Below are 21,606 nucleotides of genomic sequence, written 5' to 3' on the forward strand. Positions count from 1 at the left end.
AGCACAACCATAGGTTGTTGTTTTTTTCTTTTTAAATAAGTACTGTACTTACTGAACTGGATTAAAAAAGACTCTCAACTTTAAACTATTTCCAGCATTATGTTAGCAAGATAAAGATACAACTTTATATTAGGGGCTTCTAAAACAAATACACACAAAAAACATTTACTCCAAATCCCTAAGTCCTACACACACACACACACACACACACACACACAAAGTAGAAACAGGTAAACCAAGAAAGAAACCCAAATGCATGAATCAGAGAATAAATGTAGTTAGGAAAGCATGGATGTAGTAGGTGGAGGATAAGATGTCCTGGATTGTCATGGGTATGGGATGAGTAAAGAAACAAACATGTATTGCAATGTACCCACAAGAAAAACTTCCCCAAAAGTTAAGTTGGCAGGGTAGGGTGGCAGGAGTGGGCAGGGAGCATGGATGCAGACAGGAGGATGGGTTAGGTGAGTGCATAACCCCAGACCTGAAAGTGAGTCTGTTTCCTGGCTGCAGAGTAAAAAGTTTGAGCTGTCATACTAATAAGATAGAAGCATTGGAGTAGAGGTTATAAGAATTCTTCAGTAACTCTGCTCGAGTGGTCTGAATTTGTGTCCTTCCTGAATTAACTACCATACCCAGAGATGCTCCCACTTTTGGGGTCTGCAGAGGTATCACAGGGTTTTAATGGAGCCACAAATGAAGCTAATACAATTATACATATTACAAAATAAATATGTATACATGCATAATAAACATGTATATATGCAATAAAATGATAATCAAACAGGTCTTATTTAATACAGGAGCGTAAATATCAAGAAAAATCTGAATTATATTCTGCATGTCCATAAATATATTTCCTCTCTTCACAAATGTTATGTTTTATACAGAAATAAGTTTCTGCCCAAATTTTATTTACTGAAGCAACAAAATGGACCACTCCACTCCTATAATATTCTGGTTGAGTTTTATGGTATTTCATTCAAATATTTTACTGATTTTTGTATTTCACTTCTAAACAGGTAAATCCATTTGAAAATAAAACAAAAGTACAAATCCTTACTCAGTGTGGACAACCGTTTCTGGAGATGCCATTTTATAGACTTATTCTACACTTTGCAAAGACCAACATGTTAAATAAGTATCTAATAATTATCAGGTGAGTGTGATTTTGCATATCTCTGGTGGATAGCCACATTTGGAGAGATAGGAGAAGATTAGTTATAGCATGAAAAGAAAACCATTAGATATGAAAATAATTTTTTAAATAATGCAACTATAATGCAAACATCTTAGAAGCAGGCATTGAAATGCTGCACTGCTTTAAATAATGTAATTTTATGTTAGATTGTCTTTTTATAAATAAAACAGATATGTGACTATAAAGGGGTAGCACAGGGAACTGAAGGCATGGAACAGTTCTATATCCTGATTGTCTTGGTTACTCGAATCTATGTACTAAAATTATTTCATAGAAATATACACTAAAAATTTATATATTGAAACTGGTAAAATCTGAATAAGGCCTGGAGTTTAGTTAATAGCATTGTACCAATATCAGTTTCTTGATTTGATAATTGTACTACGGTTATGTAAGATGTTATCATTAGGGAAAGATGAGGGGATGGGGGACGGGTCCACAGGAAGTCTTTCTACTATTTTTGCTACTGCTATGTGAGTCTAAAGTTATTTCAATGAACAAACAAATCAACATGCTGTGGTCCCACTTGGGAATTGAAATGCGAGGAAAGTAAGGTACCTTGCTTTTCTTGGGTTCATAAAAAGAAGCAAACCTTTGTCAATATTGTAACCAATAACAAAGTTTTCAGAATCCAAAAGAAATCTATCTTAGTGTGATTGTCAGCAAATACAGCTCATGAGATAGGAAGTTGCTCCAGTTGTGTCTGATGTTGCCTTAGAGCCTCTTACCTGTTTTTACTGTTTGCCAGCCCAGGGAGAAAGGGCTGCGAGCTTGCAGGTTGTAGGAGGAGATTGGGCTGTGGTTGTCGGCTGCTGGACTCCAGGAGAGTGTGGCTGTGCTTTCGGTTATTTCCTCAACAATTACTACCCCAGGTGGACCTGGGGGACCTACAGTCAAAGGCAATGGATAAAGTTAAGTACAAACCATTATGAAGAGCCATGAGAAATTGTATTTCCAGTATTCGTCTCATCAAACTGTGTAATCATCTTAATGAAATATGTATTTAGTAATGAAAATTGAGAGCAAAAAGTCATGGGATGCAAGTTGGTTTCCCAGATTTCTGGGGGGGGGGACTTAATTATAGATTTGATTTTTTTCTTGCACTTTGTGCCTGGAGGCAACTACCAATTAGCATCATATTTTATAGAGAAAGAAAAAAATAATTAGAAGCAAACACAAGGATGTGAATGTCAATATCAACTATAGCTGTTGAAATCAATCACAGCTTACAGAGGCAGCAACAGAAAGTGATAGGCAATGCTATTAGGAACAAAAATGATCCCATCCTTACTAAAAAGCTATAGATGGATGGGGCTAATTTTCATGTTCAGGGAACCTTCAATGAACAAACACTGTGATGTGTACTATCAAATAGCTTAGACTCTAACAGAGGAGATATGAAAGGCTCGAAATAATGATAGTATAGACAAGCTAAGAACATATAGCAGAAGGGAGGCATACATAGAACTCTGTGGGGAGTTCAAAGTAGACTGTTATCTGTGATTAGATTCTTTTCATTTTTTTTGGTAGAGGTGAGACGGGTAATGAATCAAAGAAGGTTAATTCCCTTCTCATCATGAAAAAATGTTTCAGAATAGTGATGACTAATCTACGCACATATAACTTCATTTTTAAGACAAAAGTCATGACCTGATTTGAGGAGAAATGTGCCATTATGTTTTATTCCTAAAATAGTGATTTCTAATAGCATTTAAAAAAATGCACAGCTATTTATGTCTTAGTGGCTACAAAGCAATGGCAGTTCTCTTACTGACATTTCCCCATTCCTTAATAGAAAAAATTCAAGTTGAAAAATGCTTTTGTTTTGCATGAAAAAAAATTAAGTATTTTAAGTATTTTCTGAATTCGTCCTTATGTAGCAAGTTGCTCTCTGCATTTGGTGATTAGGAGATCAGAGCAGTAAGGGCTGAACTAGACTGTAAGGAGCTAAGAGATGACTGGGTGCCAAAGCGATGGAGCAGTTAGTGAAGACCTTTGAGTAGAGAACATCAATAATAAAGGTACAGTGAGATAAGGAAAGAGTTTAAAACCTCGCTAGGGAAAATGACATTTTTAGGAAATGAGGGATGAGAATTTTTACCCAGGCCGAGAAGAACCAGCAATAGGTAACAGAGACCAAAATTTTAGAAGTTAGGGACTATTCCATCAGGAAAGTGCAGAAAGTTGAGATTGTGGGCAAAGGCATTGAGGACAGCCTTGGGAAGTGGCAGTTTTTCCTCTAAGAGAAATGAAGGAATAAAAAAGGTGAAATAATGAAACGAAGAAAGCTTTTGAGATAGCAAGGGGAGAATTTGAGAAAGCTCATTTTGGAAGATATTCATTTTTTTTTTTTCACTAAAGAGGAATATAAGACTGACTACAAAAGTGGGGGTGATAGGGTGAGAATGAGATTGGGGGCCAGAGGATGACAGGAGACTTTTGGAATAGGCACATGATGAACGTGGAAGGATGCAAAGAAGAGGGGATACAAATAATTGTTTAAAACTTCAATTGGAACAAAAAATGGAATTTAAACATAATTAATAAATCTTTAAGTACTTTTCTCTATATGTGTCTATTTGCCCAAATATGGTCTTTAGCAAAATAATTAGTGATGGGGCAAAGATTTATATACCAGGACACTGACTGTGGCTGTGTAATTATTTATAATTACAAACTGTTGTAAATAACTCTTTGTCCAATAATCATATAATATTTAAATTCTACATTCCTATTATAAAATATTAGGCAGCCATTAAACTGCTATATTGAAAATTATTTAATAACATGGGAAATGTTCACAATAAGTGAATAAAGTGGAATGCAAAATTGTATGTAAATATAAATGTATTATAGTAATTTGCCAAATATGGAGAAAAAAAAGACTAGAAAGAAATACATTAAAGTGTAATTCAGGGTTATTGCTTGGAGGTGAGGATATACGTTATTTAAATTTTATTCTTTATACTTGTTTGGATTATATAATAAACATATGTTACTTCTAAAATTATTTTTTAAAGTTATTATTATAAAGAATATCTCCATATTGTGATATGTGCTATGGTAAGCATATTTTATTTAACTAAACAAACATTTACTGAGTGTCCAGTATGTTTTAATCACCGTGCTCAAAGGTAGGAGATGGGTGGTGGCAACAGTTTATGGAAGGACAAGATGGGGTTTCAGCCCTCTGTGTTAAAATCTAATGGCAAAGACAGATATTTTACAAAGAAATGCCAGGCAGTGATGTTATGTCCCAGTGTTTTGAGTATACCTTTTATATCTCATTATAACACTTGTTACATTGGCTATAATTATTTTTCTGTAATTTCCACTTGTCTGAATATACAACATGGTACTTGGCATATATTAGACCCTCAATAAATATTTGTAGAGAAAAAGAAGAAAGGAAGAGAGGAGAACAAAGAAAGAAAAATGAAGAACGGAAGGAAGGACAGAAGGAATTATGTTTTGAGTTTGGAATGTTGTATAACAATTAGCAAGTAAAAGAATGTTTTAAAATATAATCATTATATTAGAAAAAGATCTTATGTAATAGTCTCTTTCATTTTTAAATCAAAATATATTTGAGTTAATGTTTTTTTTTTTTTTTCTAGTCGAGAGTGGCAATAAATATGACAGCTCCATAAATGAAGAAAATAAACCTTTCATATGATTTAATAATAAGGCTTATCACTATTGGAAGCTTAGAGTATTATAGCCTATGGAAAGATAATTTTTCTAAATCCTTATAAATCTGAAGTATTTCTTATGAATATAGTTATGTAAAGATATTCTGAAAAATTGGTGGTGTAATTTACCTTCTAAAAGAGATTAAATACATTTTCAACCATAATAAAACTGAAAGACAAATTTACTGTTATTATATTAGTATTGGTTTATCAATGCTCTATTTATGGAAAAATATTTTTAGATATTACATATTGAATGCTGGCTACAATTAGCTTCCTGTATATATTTAGGAGTGAATTAATTAACATATTAATGCAGTCAATATCTTTATTTTTTAAGGCCTGTTAATAATAGTTCCACTTTTGCTATCTTTGGACTTTTTTTAAAAAAGTCACGGAGAAGTTCTCCTAAAAAGCTTTTGTAGCTACTTTATATAAAGAATCTTTGAAAATAGATTTGATGATAAATGTGTGACAGCAGCTAGTCTCTGAATGTTATACAGATGCCAGTCATTTAGTAGAAATCTCATTAAATTTTATACTTAGCTGTAATGATTCAGTGTCAGATGGGCAGTAATCTGAAAGTTTTTTTTCCCCAGGGATAGTGCTATTATATAGGATCACTAAAATAAATATTTTATTGAAAATAGACAATTTAGAAAAATGGGCACAGTCTGTTCATTTCTTCATGGTGAGGACTATTGAGCAAATGACAAACCACAAAGCTCTGAGCAGAAGCCATGTTCTCCTGGATTCAATCCATCCTCAATCCAGGGCCCCCTGGGATTGCTGTAGCATTGCTATCAGATCGATTCGTTCCATTGACCTAATGTTCAGTTAAAAAATTTTCTTCTCTTGAGGAGCCTTTGACTTTTAAAGTTGAAAAATGAATAAAATACATATCTCCTTGTAACCTTTAAAGCTGTTGTGATTGTACTGGTGACATGAAACAAGGACCTAAAGCTTCAAATAGTAGTTATGCAATGTTACAGGAATTTTTTAATTAACTGGAGTCATTCAGTTTAACCCTATTATTTTTCAGAAGAAGAAGTAGTGCTTGAGATAGGAAAATTTCTCCTCAACAAAAAAGAGGTCAACGGAGTCTTCCTGCTTTGGGGCTTGAAGCAGGGATAGGCTTTAGTCTTGACTACTGGTCATATTTGTCAAATTATGACAAATTATTGTGGTAACAAGCAGGAAGTTGTGTACTGACTTTTTGTGAAATTTTTGCCCATTCATCTTGTAGACAGCAAGTGGTGGGGCCAGGCTTGAGTGCTTGTGGTGTGACTGTCCATCCCTTCATGAGGAATACTCCTGAAGAACATCCTCCTGATGCTGAGACTGATTCCGCACTGATTCTAGCTCTTTCTCACATAGATAACATCACAGTGTATGACTGTCTCTTAGACTTACCGATTCAACAGATATCTCTCCTGTATATGTATTTTTTACATTATAAATCTATCCAGTGTATTTTCACTATTATTTTATTTTCAGGACTTTCCTGCTGTTTTTCTCACATAGTAGTTTTAAATAAAAAAATTAAACGTGTTGAGATTCAAAACATTGAACAAGTCTTTGTTTTAAATCGTTTGAAATTAATGTGAAAAATTTGATACTGACTATGCTATGGTATCCTATATCAGTTCTATTTTAAGCCTATAAATGCTGCTTAAGGACAGATACCTCTTACTTCTAAACATACACAGGAATGTGCTCCTGAACAAAAGGAAGCAGGCACAGCAATCACTGAAGAAAGCAAAGTCCTAGACATGTCCTAACACCAAGTGAAGAGAAGGCTTAGCTATTATCTGGAAGATTAGATTAATGCAGAGAAATATACTCAGTAACTCAGGCCACAATGGTTATTTTTTATTTTTCTCATGTGGTTTATTCATCTACAATTAGCCATCCAGTACAAAGGACCACTTTGGTAGACTCAATTGAAAAGGCCATATATAAATAGTAACAACAACCATTTTAGTAAAAAGTAATATTTAGCCAATAATGTGAATAGATTTTATGCAGTACATTACATATTAATACCTGTTAGTAACTGGTTGCTGAGATTTCACCGTTAGAGTAGAATTATGAAGAATTATGGAGGGAAGGCAAGATGACTGACTAGCGACATTGGTCACCAGATTGTCTCAGAAAGAAGAAGATGTTTTTGATGAAATAAACATATCCCAGGTGTAATTCTGAGGGAAAAGTGCCAGAATCTATGGAAGATTCTAAAGGAAGAAGTTGCAGAGCAGAACAAGAAGGAGCAAGATTTTAAGCAGAGATCAATCCCTGAGGAATTCAGAGCCCCACGGAAATGATAGGTAGGGGTGGGTGTTTGTTTTCCCTCCCCTCAAACCTCTGGCAGACTGCAGGCTCCCAAACTGTTAGAGAGCTTCTCTACCCTCACCAGCCCCAAAGCTGCTCTGCAGCCAGTGATGAGGGAACTTCTGGAGAATAGAGCACTGGGCTGTCAGCCCCTTTGGGGTCACTCCCTTTAAGAAGAAAGGTGTGAGCCCCACTCTGTGAAAGCCTGGATGTGGTGGGTGCACCAACAGAGGGAAAGAAGCCACTCCTGAGAGCCCCAGCTCAATCATTCCTTTGGGCACCTGTGCTGACTCATGTGAGAACTGCCACTGCAGCATAGGCAGCTAGGGGCGGGGGAGGGGAGGAGGTGGAGAAGAATCTGAATGGAGGAGACCTCACACTCTGGTCCCCATTTTCCCAAGGGTCCCCCACCCTCCAGCTTGCTGCACTCTCCTCTCCCCTGAAGTCCGCCTGCCCTGAATGTCCAAGCTCTTGGATCGCACAGTTCCCCGAGCACCCAACAGCCTCCTGTGGACACCACAGTCTGAGCAAGTGTTGTGAAATGTTTGTGTGGGGAGCAGTAACAAGAATACTGAAGAGCTGAAGCTTCCTGGGTAGGAGAAAGGCATATGATGTGTGGATAAGCAGTGTGGCGCCCGCCATCTTGCCTTGGGTTTGTGGTGAAACCAAGATGGAAATAAAAAAATTCTTTTCAAATTGAACAACAAAGATGACACAAACTTCCAAAATCTATGAGATACAGAAAAAGCAGTGCTAAGGGGAAAGTTTATAGCCTTAAATGCTTACATCAAAAAGATGGAAAGATCACAAATTAACAACCTAATGTCTCACCTCAAGGAACTAGAAAAAGAGGAACAAACCAAACCCACAGCTAGCAGAAGGAAAGAAATAACTCAGAAATAGCTCAGAGCAGAACTAAATGAGATGAAAACCAAAAAAACATTACAAATGATCAATGAAACAAAAAGTTGGTTCTTCGAAAAGACAAACAAAATCAATAAACTACAGTAAGATTAACCAGAAACAGAAAAGCCTCAAATAAGCTCAATCAGAAATGAAAGAGGAGACATTACAAATGATACCACAGAAACACAAAATACCACCCATAGCTACCCATGAAAACCTCTATGCATGCAAACTAGAAAACCTAGAAGAAGTGAATAAAGTCAAGGAAACACACACCTCCTAAGACTGAATCAGGAATAAATAAAAGTCCCAAACAGACCAGTAATGAGTAGAATGATTAAAACAGTAATGTAAAATCACCCAACAAAAAAAGCCTTGGCCCAGACCGATTCACAGCTGAATTCTACCAGGCCTACAAAGAAGAACTGGCACCCATTTTACTGAAACGCCCATAACATTGAGAAGGAGAGAACCCTTCCTAAATCATTCTATGAAGTCAGTATTACCTTGATACCAAAGCCAAGAAATGACACAACAGAAAAGGAAAACTACAGACCAATATCCCTTATTGTATGTAGATTAAAAAATCCCCAACAAAATACTAGCAAACCAAATTCAACAGCATGTCGAAAAGATAATACATCATGATCAAGTGGGTTTTATCCCAAGGATATGAGAATAGATGCAAATTAATAAATGTGATTTACCACATACACAGAAATAAAAACAAAGACCATACAATCATCTCAATAGATTTAGAAAAAGCATTTGATAAAATCCGTCATCTCTTCATGATGAAAAAGGTCAACAAACCCAGCATAAAAAAACATAACTCAAAATAATAAAAGCCATACATGACAAACTCACAGCCAACATCATACCGAATGGGGAAAAGTTGAAAGCATTACCTCTAAGAACTGGAACGAGATGAGGTGCCCACTGTCACCACTTCTATTTATTAATAACATAATACTGGAAATGCTAGCCAGAGCAATCAGGCAAGAGAAAGACATAAAGGGTATCCAAATCAGGAAAGAGGAGGTCAAACTTTCCCTATATGCTAGTGATGTGATCTTGTATCTAGAAAACCCTAAAGACTCCACCAAAAAACTCCTAAAATTGAATGCAGCAAAGTTTCAGGTTACATAATCAATATACACAAATCAGTAGCATTTCTATATACTAATAACAGTCAAACTGAGAGTCTGATCAAGAATGCAATACCATTTACAATGGCTGCAAAGAAAATAAAATACCTAGAAATATACTTAACCAAGGAGGTGAAAAATCTCTTCAAGGAGGAGTACAAAACACTGATGAAAGATATCGTAGATGACACAAAAAAATGTAAAAACATTTCATGCTCATGGATTGGTGGAATTAACATTGTTAAAATGTCCACATTGCCAAAAGTGATTTACAGATTCAACATAATTCCCATGAAAATACCAACATCACTTTTCACAGATCTTGAAAAAAATAATCCTAAACTTCATATGGAACAAAAACAGGGCCTGAATAACCAAAACAATCTTAAGCAAAAAGAACAAATCTGGCAGCATCATATTACCTAACTTGTAATTTTCTTGCTAATGTATTTTCAGTGCCTAGCACAATGTTTGGCACATAATATGTTACAATATAGATTTGTAGTAAATGATTCAATGACTAATTTTTATTAGTTTAGCAGGTTAGTATAGTTGTTGACTTAATTTTTGTACATATTTTTCTTTTGGCCAATCAAAACAGGAACAAGAGTAATACATCTTTATGAAATCATAGTACTATTCAAAAAGAAGAGTTTAAATATACATTAAAAAATAGGATTCTTATTATGTTGATTTCTCATCTTTGTTAAATGCTACTATTTAGATACCCATTTGTCTTGGGCAAATTTTTGAACCTTATTAAGTCTCAGTTTCCTTATATTTTATAAAGAGAATGATATTATCAATCTTACGTTATTATTGTGTGAATTACATAAAGTAATGTATGTAAAATGTATTTTGTAAATGGTAAATAGCTATTCCAGCAGTGGTTGCATCTCTCATTAGTCTGTAACTTTGACAATATCGATCTCACAATGCTTCATTTTTTACTAATGAAAATAAGAACCTATGCCCAACATTTGGTTTTATCAAAATAAGTGAGGGAAGATATGAAACTGATTTGAGAAAGAAAAAAGAATGTACTATCATTGCCAGATTCAACGATCTCTATCTTTTGGGGAACTTGTAACGAAAAATGTAATAATGTTGAAATGATAGTGATTTAACATCCACCTATCAGGTAGAAGGTATTGTGATAAATGTTTTTTTTTTTATTGATTGAAAATGAATTTAGAGGTAGAAAATGCATGCTAGAGATGAAGTGAACGTTATGATTGACTCCACAGTATTCACTCCACCTGTCCCAATGTGGTATAGAGAATTAATTTCTTCACCACCTCTCCATTATATCAGGGTGGTCCTGAGTAGTTTATGTCAGTCTTGGTAATCTCATCTGCCCCTGCTGGTGGGTGGCTAAGGAAGCTAGATCTGAGTCAGTTAGATCATGACAATCTTCTTGTGATAGGTGCTGGTTCAGAAGTCAGCACATGATCTAAAGTGGTATAACCAGATGAAGGCATGAACATTTTTACCAAAGTTGAGAGATACGCTAGCTCTTTCTCCTGTTGCATGAGAACAAGAAAGTATTTAGCACCTATTATTCCTGGCAGTCAGCTATGGTTACAATGGGAACCAGTTTTAGGGTAAGGCAAACACTGGAGATGACAGAGTACAGAGATGGAACCAACCTGGGTACTTGAAGAAAAGTTGAGATACTGGATCAAACAATTAAAAAAACCTGCTTTAACTTCTCGCTATGAGAGCTGGTAGATTTCCTTATTGTTTAAGCCAATTTGAGTTATGCTTTATATTACAGGCAAATAGAAGCATCCCAGGATACAAAGAATAATGAAGAACTCCCATGGTTTATGAAGGATTGAAACTGCAATAATTTCTTATCTTTGCTATAACTGGTTATATTAGCATAAACAACCTGAAAAGGGGATCTCGAACACTAATTATTCCAAATAAACTCCATGGAACTGAAAAATGACAAATCAACTGAGAAATCTAACAGAACAGTTGGATTAAGCTAACAGCCAGATAGGTAAATACAAAAATACAATGAGATTTCTAAAATAATTTTAAAAAATTTACCTATAGCATAATGAAATTATTACTTTTGGCTAGAAACTTGGGACTTATTAAAGATGTACTATTATGTGAATGTGTTCCTATGATCACAAAATTCAACAAAATATTGGAGATCAGAGAAAGAATTTTAAACCAAAATTAAAATAACCCTATTGTACAAACCCATGATTAAATGTTCTGTGTGCTTCTCATTGGTACATTCAATAAAAACAACAACAGAAAAGGCCTGAAGGGGTTGGAGAAACTATCATGTGAGGACAAAAACAAAAAGCTAAACTTGACAGCTTTGAAAGATGAAGGCTGAGTAGGTACCAAAAGACCTGGTTCTTATTCAGTCTCTGCCATTTTCCAGCTAAGTGACTTAGGAATTCCCTTTGTATCTCTGGGACACAGAAAGTTTGTTAGGTATTAAAGCTGTAGGGATGGGTTTTTCAGTGAAGATTCCAAGAAAACAGCTGCTCTGGGCTAGTAATTAATAATGAAAAAGATGAACTTTTTTCTGGTGGCAAAAGGGAATAAATAAACAAATATTCCAAAAGACCGTAAAACTGAATTTTGAAGTCAGGGAAAGCAAATGGCTTAAGTTTGATCAGAGTAGCAAAAGGCTATAAAGGTGGAGAAAAGTAGGTTGAGGGAAGACCTTAAACACCAGGACAATGACTTTGGAAATATTTAATTATGCAGTTAGTGGAGAACCAGTAAATGCTTTTTGAAATGGAGGTGGACTGACACATTAAATTTTATTAGGGAAAAATAAGGAGTGGGGATGAAACATTATTCCAAAATTTCATGCTTGGATAAATTGGAAGAATATTGGTAGACTAAAGAGGGAACCTGGAAGGAATCTCAGTTTTCTTTTCAATTTAATGAAATTAATTTCAATTGAAATAAATTCTGATGATAATACTGAATTGCAGAGGTGGGAAGATGCTAGTTTAGAGCCTGAAGAGAGTTGAAAAGGTCAGGAATCCTCATTGTGAACAATGTGATAGGGAATCAGTCATGGACAGTAATATTGGTGAGCAGCATTGAGAGCCTATATGAAGTAAAAACCATGATTTTATAGGGGCTGAGTCAACACTGTTCTGTTAGATTATTTGTGCCTTGTGTTTGTTTATGACCAGAAACAGAAGTGATTTAATTTGAAAGTTGGCATGAGAGGTACCAAGGAAGTCAGGGATTTTGGGAAAGAATTTGATTAGGTGTAGCTGGTGACCATACAGAGTAAATGAAATTTATGTGAAACTCAGAGGAAGACTCAATAAGTGCCTAATGCAGTGGATTAAAGAAGCTGTTGTCAGGGGGTTCATGTCCCAAGTTTGAAATCAAGGTATACATGGTAGGGCTTCCAGGCCACAAGCTAGGGCCCCTGCAGCTGCAAGTTGGGCTGCATGGTGCTGGGCCCTCAGCTGGCTGATACAGCAACAGATACAAAAGTTCCCCCCTTGGACATAGAACCTTAGTGAACACATAGCCTTTTTTTTAGTTCTTCTTTTTAATTTCTTTCCTGTACCCTTCATGTAGCCAAAATCAGCATATGGATAATTCTTTGCTATTCAGATTTTGTTTTTAATATTTAGAGCAATATTTCTTGTGAGAATGAGAGTGTGTATGTGCACACCACAAAGAACAGCAGTGTGGAGATGAAAGTGGGATGGAGCCATGAAAAAATTTATTTCATATTTATATTTATATATTTATATAAAGTCATATAAACATATATTTAATACATTTAATTATCCATATATTTATATTTAATATTAAATATATTATTTATTTAAATTTAAATATATAATATTAAATGAAATATGTTTAATATTAAATGCCTATGATTATTGCTTGTTCAAGTACTACTCCATATTCTGTCCATTTTCTCCATTTATCTGAGTTTTAAAAATTTAATTAGTCTCTTGGCAGGGGGGAGGTGGGAGGGAAGGATTACATATTCATTCATTCATACATTTAACAATTTGCTTAGCAATACTGAGGAAACGTTTACTCTGTGTTGGACTCTGGAGATAAAGGCAGTAAACAAGGTAGGGAAGGCCCCTGCCTTTGTAAGTTTTACATTCTGAGGAGGAGAAGAAAGTCAATAAGCAAACGAATGAGTTAATTTCAGATAGCAACCAATGCAATAAAGAAAATAAAATGGAGTGAAAATTGAGTGGAGGAGAGGGAGGTAACATTTGCTAGGGAGCCGACAAATAAATAAGAAGAAGGAGCCAGTCAGCCACATAAATATTATGGGCAAGAGTTTTCCAGACAGAGAACATCAAGAACAAAATTCTTAAGTGTTAATGAGTATGGCAGTTGGAGCATAGTAAAGGAAGAGGAGAGAGGAGGGTGATAATGTTGGAAAGATCAGCAAGTGCCATATAATAGAGGGATTTGAAGGCAATGGTAAGGAATTTGGATTTTATTCTGAGTGTGAATCAGAAGCCACTGGATAACATATGAGAAAAGTCAAAGGAAAGAAACCATTGAAAACCATAGAGCTTAAGTTTGATGGAAGCCCTCAAAGGCTTTAGGAAGGTTCAGGGGACAATCTAGTTAAATCATTAAAAACATATGGGCATTTTTCTTTGCAATAAGGTTTTGTAACAAATTTAACTTGTGACGACTCAGTAAGTTATTTTTCCAACAACTTTTGTTGTAATGTTGCTCGGTATATGGTCAGCGTGGTTTCAATGACAGTGATAGCCTCTGAAGATCCTTTGCATACGGGTCTTTTGCAATATTATTTAGAGCATGATGGTTCTTCTCCTTGTATTTTAAGCAAAAACAACACTGACATCATCCTTTCCCAACACCAGTCTTATATAATAGGAATTTAATGACATTTATCCTGAAAAGTATAATTTGTGAATATGTGGTTGTCATTAGAAGACTGAACTCTGACTCCTTAAGTTTGTATGGAGCTCTCTGATTGGTTCAGACAGGTGAGTTGTGAGCTAAAATGACCTGAGTCATTTTTGGCTGAAGCATTTAATTGCCAGTGTAAGACTCTCCAGAGCACTATGTTTCAAATGTTTATTTAAAGTATTTTTGTGTTCCTTTTCAGAAAAAATACAAATACTTCCTGGACAATTATCACAAACTTCAGGTGAAAGGTAAATTAACTAACAATTCCAGGTGGTGAGTAGGCATACATATTTAATGCAGTTTTACATGAGTTGAGGTTGTACACACTTTATATATTCCAACATAAAAGCAATACAATCCATCCATCGAAGATGATCTTTCTGAAATGGAAAATAGATATTTGAGGATCTATTGCACAAACTGTCAAAAATAATTAAAAATATTCAACTTGTTTATTTAAAACTTCAAGCAATCCAGATGCTATCTTAAAATTCATTTATTAAGCTAGTATTACATAAATTCTAAGAACAGATGAGTAAAATAAATCCTGAAGGAAAATACCATATGGGGTGCTAAAATATGCAAGGTACCATGTTTCTACAAAGTTTTCTATTATATAAATCCAAGATTGGGTTTATTGTGTATACTTGGTTATAATTTTACAATGCAGATTAAGATCAAGGAAATAAAGTATGTCTATATGGACTTTTACATTTGTTCAGTCTCACTATTCACTTATGAATAACTTATTTAGAGATATCCTTGTAACTTATTTTCACAAACATACCATGAAGTGAATTTAGAATTATTATTTCCAATGACATGCTAGGGCAACACATTTATAAAGTCATTATCTTTAAGACAGGTGCACCCTTGACAATACCATGGACCAAACTCTAAGTAGGGCACTTTCTTTAATATGTTTTTTTGAAGTATAAATTTGCACTTATTTTTTTAATTTAGATTTTCTTTCATTATATTTTTGTAAAGATATCTATCTGACGCTATGGACATGTTACATGATCATGGAAATGAACAAAAGTTGACAAACATGTATCTGAGGTCATTAATTTTATATTTTAACTAACTGAGCAAATCAATAGTCCCCAAGGACTTAAAAAAGAATTAATATCACTCTCTAAGTGCTTAACTTATCAGGCATTGACAGATCTAAGTGGTTTCTTGATGCCTACTGGCTTATGCTCTAAGGACTTTTCCTATGCAACTGTAGAAAGAACTGTTACCCTTATGGAATGTACCATTAGAGCGCACACAGACTGAAAGATGACTGCTGTCATATGGCGACAGTGAACTTGGTACAATCCCGTTGCCACCATCTAACTCATTTGGAGAAATGGAGACAGTGGGCTCTTGCAAAAGCACTTAAATCGAGCAGTCCTGAGGGTTGGATAATTTGTAACAGATGTTCTATATAATGGATGGATTACAGGGAGAGTGTTTGTAATGCAGACTATCTTGTTCAGTGGGGTATGATCGATGCTGCTTATTAGCTTGACTTAACATCTGTGAGCTGAGGTTTCCAGACAAATATGTGAGCTTTGATTTACTCATACATATAGATCAGGTGGTAAAACATCTTTGCAACAGTATTAGGTATTTCAAATGAAATTTACTAATAACTGTTCTATTTCTTGAGTTGCTATGAAAGAAATAATTAAATGAACCAATAACCTCTTGAACAAAACATGTAATTCAAACAGACTGGTTTATGCCATATGTTTTTGTGATTAATGAACATTTAAATTAACCAAATTAGGGTGCTGACAAATGAGAATGTTGACATTTCAGCATTTAGATGATTAACCTATGAAATTTGCAAAAAATTTTTCTTTGAGATTTTATACTTGTGACCTAGAATGTTTTAAAGTTAAAGACATAATTCCAGAACTTGAAGGTCATCCACACTAGTTTTTTTTTTTTTTTTTTTTTTTTTTTATTTCATCTTGTTATGGGGGATACAGAATTTCAGGTTACATACGTTGCTCCTGTACCGCCTTTCCCCCCAAGCCAGAGCTCCAGGCGTGTCTGTTCCCCAGGTCGTGCGCATTGCACCCATCATGTAGGTATATATCCCTCCCTTCCCCACCACCCCCTTCCTGAGTCAGCACCTTCAAGTGTTACCACTCCCCAAACGGTGCGCAATGCACTCATTGTGTAGGCATACCCCCATCCCCTCCCCCACCCCCTACCTCAGTCTGACATCCAATTGGTGTCGTTCCCAGATGTGTATTTAGGTGATGATCAGGGAAACCAATTTTCTGGTGAGTACATGTGATGCTTCACACTAGTTGTTTTAATTTTTTTTAATCTAAACATTTTATATGACTATTCTATGATATTTCAGTTACTTTCAAATTTTTTAGTGTTTTTGGTGGTGTTTCAAAGGCTTTCTACTCTTTTTTATTTTAATTTTTGCATTGCTTCATTGACAGCTAAACTGAAGGTATGGCAAAGTCCTATGTAAGCATTCACAGAGTGCATATTTATGTTTTATAAATATTGAATACTGCGATTTAAATCAATTTTGTAACATATTCATTGCTCATTTTACATGATAGTGAGCTGATGACTATGAGATATGCAGATAGTGATGATCATCACTGATATGAGAGCAGTTAGTACTCCTAGCACTCTGACTGGTATATTATAGCCGCCCTGTGCATCTTGTCTAGAATGAAATGTAATTTATATATTCAATGTTTTTTACCAAGTCATATCTTTTTGGTGATTTTGAGTAACTGAACTTGAAGCAGTTCAGTTTTTATTTCATATATGGAAAGTTCCCTTGCACACGTTACATTTTGCTTAAGAATCAATGTCATTACAATGGAATCTTCAATAACATAAATAAATGTTAATATGCACCACCAATTTTGGGAAATTGATGCAAGATTTCATCGGTTTAGTTAACTGAATATACTCAGATGGCCCTGATGGTGCTTCACAGTTTATCCTAATGACAGAAAATTGGCACAGTACATAATTACGCAAAGCCTAGCAACATGCCAATTTGACGCTGAGGAAGGAAAGGTTCAAATGCTCTCAATCACTTGTAGAATGTGTTTTCAAATTCTAATTAAACAAGATGGACACAATAATCAGAATATTATTGGATATTTCACAAAATGGATAATGAACTAGGATCAACAGCTGGAAAAATGTAGAACATTTTTTCCTTCCCACACATACCATGAAGAACAATGGTTCAGCTCCTTAAAGATAAGGGAAATGAAAATTCTTCCTAGCGTGAAGAATATCAACAATATCTATCATTTACTAGAAAGCATTTTAATACTTGGAATCTCATGCCATTCTCTTATTTAAACCAGAAAATTAAATATAATTATCAACCCTCCCCCTCTTTTTCTTTTTTTGCGAATGAGGAGAGTAAGTCCAGAAGAGGTAAAATGTCTTGCCCATGGTTATCCAGCTAGTGCCAGAGTAAGGATGAAATCCAGGGCTGGGATTTTTTTGTTCTAATGCTAGAATTAGTTTTCTAATACTACACTGTATCAGTTGGATAAACAGATTACTATCACAGGCATTTTAAACAATTAGAGCCATGTCTAAGTTAGGCTATTGAGATTCAACTAACATTTACTGAGTAGTAGCTATGAATAAGGTCCAGTGCTAAATGTTCTACTAGCCCAAAGACCTTGATTTTACAAAGGCAGCAAAAATACAGCAGATCTTTTCTTCACAATGTTTGCTCACCTTGAATTTATATATTTTTACTTTCTCACTCCAATAAATAAACTGAGATATAACACTTTGATATCTCATCTTTACAATGCCTACCCACTTTGAATCTTGTAGAGGTTATTTTCTATTTTAATGAACTGTTTTTTTTCTAAAGCTAGGAACTATTTTTTTCCTGTATCCCTTAGCTTTTAGGTACTCCAGCAGAATTACAAGTTTCCAAAGGTGAATTCTACTATATACTCAATCAGTAATGTAGAATAGAGACCCACATACTCACAACTGTCAATGTTTACATGGAATGTTGTATTGAATTAGATTTTCCCCATACATACTGAGCTATAATGTCTACACATTTTAGTTTTGAAACATAAAAAAAGAGAGGCATTTATTTGAAAGATTTTTACCAAGAGCAAGTTACTTTTTTTCTTGGCATCAACAAGCGTCATTGGGTGTTCAGTTGTTTTTCCTACTCTTTCACCTCACTTGCTGTAACTCATTAGAGAGCTAATTGTCTTTGTAATTCTAAATTAAGGGGTACTTAGTGAAACGGAGACATTACCTTTGCCAGGTGTTTGGGAGGACAAAATCCAGTCTGCACTAAAATTCAGCAAAAGTTTCTTCCAGTCATTGCTAGTCCTTTTTCTGTTCAATCTGCATGGATTTTGTGTTGTTCAGTGAAGAATCATTCTGAGATAAGACTATATGGTATATGGTGTTACACCAAATCAAGAAAATAATTAAGAATTGAGTATTTTGGTATATAGGTTGAAATAAAACAAGATTTGGGAATAGAGACTAAAGCGAACTTACCAACTTTGCTTTGTCTTCATAGGAGACATAATTAATCATTGGGTTGGTGTTCAGCATAACTTCTACTTGGAGCTTGGTTTCTTGGTGACCACATTTGGGTTATCAAAAATGGGCCATACAGGATGTACATATCCTGTAAGACTGCATATTCCAGGCTTCACATGAGCACAAATTACTACTCAATACTCAAAAGACATTCTAAAACAATCTAGATGACAGTCATAGGAAACAATGCATTCAGAAAAACAAAAAGGTCAGGTTTTGGATGGAATTAGCAATTGGGTTAGACTGTTTATACTAAGTATATGAAAAGTGAATAAATTGGATGATTTTTCCAAACAATTCAAATGAACAGACAGATACAATGTACTTCCAACATTTTGCCTAAAAAATATTGGTGAGTTTAATACTAATCCTTCTTAACATTAAAGACAATTTTGTTTTGTTTTATTTTGTTTTCATGGCTCCTGGTATAATTTACCCACAAGTAGCCACGAAACAACAAATATCAAACGGTTGAAAGAACTGTGGCAATTGAAATGAAGGTCACACAGTTTTTAAAGCACTTGAAGTGCTTTAAAGTTTTGTTTTTGCCTCGTAATTGTGGCAATTATATAAAAGTTTAAAATGAGAGAACGAAAAGAGATCATGCAGAAGGGAGTCTGTCGGTGCTTAATTTTCCCAGTAGCATTTCGCCCAGAAGTGATTCCTTTCAATCAAAACTTAGGGCATCTAGATAAGAAGCCACAAGATGTCCTGAGAAAGTAGTCATTAAAATTTGATATTTTAGATGAATGACAAGACATGGGGGCGTGGTCAGAGGAAGTTCAGACTGGTCAGTAAGGTTAGTGGTCATTCAGGCTAAGGTTTAAGATACAAAGTAGTGGTCATATGATCAAAGATTGGGTCTTTTAGGGGATTAGAGAATGTGAGGTCTTTCCTTAGAGATGGAGGGTTATGAAAAAGTGCTGTAATTGCAAGCTGATGTTGAGTGTCTTCTGTTCTCTTTTTTGGCCTAGCAAATGACTATGTATCCTAAAAATTCAGTGCATATATCATCTTTTTTTTGCATATATCATCTTGATAAAAATTTTCTAACTCCTTAGGCAAAGCTTGCCACTCCATTCTCTCGTTACTTACAGCACTCCTTTCTTCCTTCTTCCCTCTCTCCCCCACTCCCTCCCTTCTTCCATCTTTCCCTGTTTTCCTTTTCTTTTTCCTTCCATAAATATCTGTTAATGCTTTTCAGGAACCATAATGTGTCAGAAACTCAGTGGGTATACGGGATATAATGATATATGAAATGGAAACAATCTGGCAATTGACAATGGAAGGCAGTATGGTAATTAAAAATGCCAGTTTCAAAGTTAGACTGCCTGGACTTTACTCACTATTCTTCCACCTGTTAGAGTGACATTCAACAAGTTCTCTGCGCCTTAGTTTCCTTATTTGAAAAATAGAGCTAAAAACAACACCTCTCTTATATCATTTTTATATGGCATCCTAAATGGATAAAGTGAAATAATTCACATGGAGCCTTTAGCACAGTCCCTGGCATATAGGAAGAACCCGATGAATGTTAGCTGTTGCTATTACTATTAATGGAGCTTATGGTCAGAGAGCAAAATGTGCTGCTCATACACCTATAACAGTACACTGTAAAAAGATGTGTTCCTCTGTAAGTTGTTAATGGTTAGCTAGTTCTTAGCACAGTGCCTACCACATATTATGTGCTCTATAAATGTTTGATGAATAAGTATTAAATGAATGAATGAAGAGTGAGCAATGTTAAACAACGTGCCTAAAGTCACACAACTAGCAAGAACTTGTGAGGTTGTGACGCAGTCTGTCTGACTTAAAAGTCAATGATTTTTTTAAGATTCTGCAGTGTCTTTTATACATTCTTGCTTGCCTCTGTACACGTACTGTAATTTGGTTATTACACCCATCATTCCTGAACTCGCCCTTGCCAAGGTCATCAATTACTTCCAAATCGCTCAATCAGTGATGTATATTGGTTCTTATTTTACTTGCTATTGACAATTTTGCTCACTTTCTCCTTCCTGAAATTTTCTTCTCTTTTTTTTTCTCTAGGACTTGATATTTTTGGCTTTCTTCCTAGTACCTCCTTGTCTCTGGCAGCAACTTCACAATCTCCTTTGCAAATTCATCCTCCTCTTCAACATTAGTGTTTCCCAGGATTCCACCCCCGGACTTTCCCCTTCTTATTATCCACATGCTATCTCTGTAATTTCATTCCCACCTGGCTTTAAGATGCTAATAGTGCTCAAATCTACACATCAACTCCAATGTTTCTCTCCTGAGCTCCCTAGCCACACACCTATTTGCTTACTGGACATTTCTCTCTGGAGAGTCCCAACACTGGTGGTGTTCCTTTACCACCAATCCATTTCTCTCCGAATCTTCCTGATCAAGTGAACATGATCCTGAATGATCATGATTGCATGATCATTCTTCATTAGAAGAGCCACATAATTTATCTTCTATACTAGGACAACTTTAAGAGTCAAGGAACCTCATTAATAACTGCTCTGGTACTCTAAGTGTCACTTGGAAATATCTTGGTCTAACCAGAGTGTTTGGTGTCCGTCCCATTGACCGCTCAATTAAGCATTACAGCCGGCATTCATCTCTGCCTCCTCTTTCTCATTGTTCATAGCCAGTAGACCACTACGTTTTGTAGATTCTGTCTCCTTCCTATCTTTTAATATATATACTAATTTCTATTTCCATTATCCTTACCTGTTATCAGATACTCTTATTTATTGTCAGGATTACTGCTATGGGGTCCTACCCGCTCTACTAGTAAGCTACTGGTCTCACTGTCCTCCAAAGTACTCTCTACAGTTTCCAGAAT

General features: G+C 35.2%; 1 protein-coding gene across 3 annotated transcripts in view; it reads right to left on the reverse strand.

Moving 5' to 3' along the window:
- The window catches only part of CNTN5 (contactin 5), a 1,139,291-nt gene that overhangs the window by 69,395 nt on the left and 1,048,290 nt on the right, over nt 1–21,606 (reverse strand). For all 3 annotated transcript variants that reach the window (XM_069469032.1, XM_069469031.1, XM_069469033.1), the window contains one exon: nt 1,930–2,088. In XM_069469032.1, coding sequence (XP_069325133.1) covers nt 1,930–2,088 — 159 coding nt within the window. The remainder of the gene's footprint in view (nt 1–1,929; nt 2,089–21,606) is intronic.

This window comes from Eulemur rufifrons, chromosome 6, assembly GCF_041146395.1.
Source record: "Eulemur rufifrons isolate Redbay chromosome 6, OSU_ERuf_1, whole genome shotgun sequence".
NCBI classification, from domain to species: Eukaryota; Metazoa; Chordata; class Mammalia; order Primates; family Lemuridae; genus Eulemur; species Eulemur rufifrons.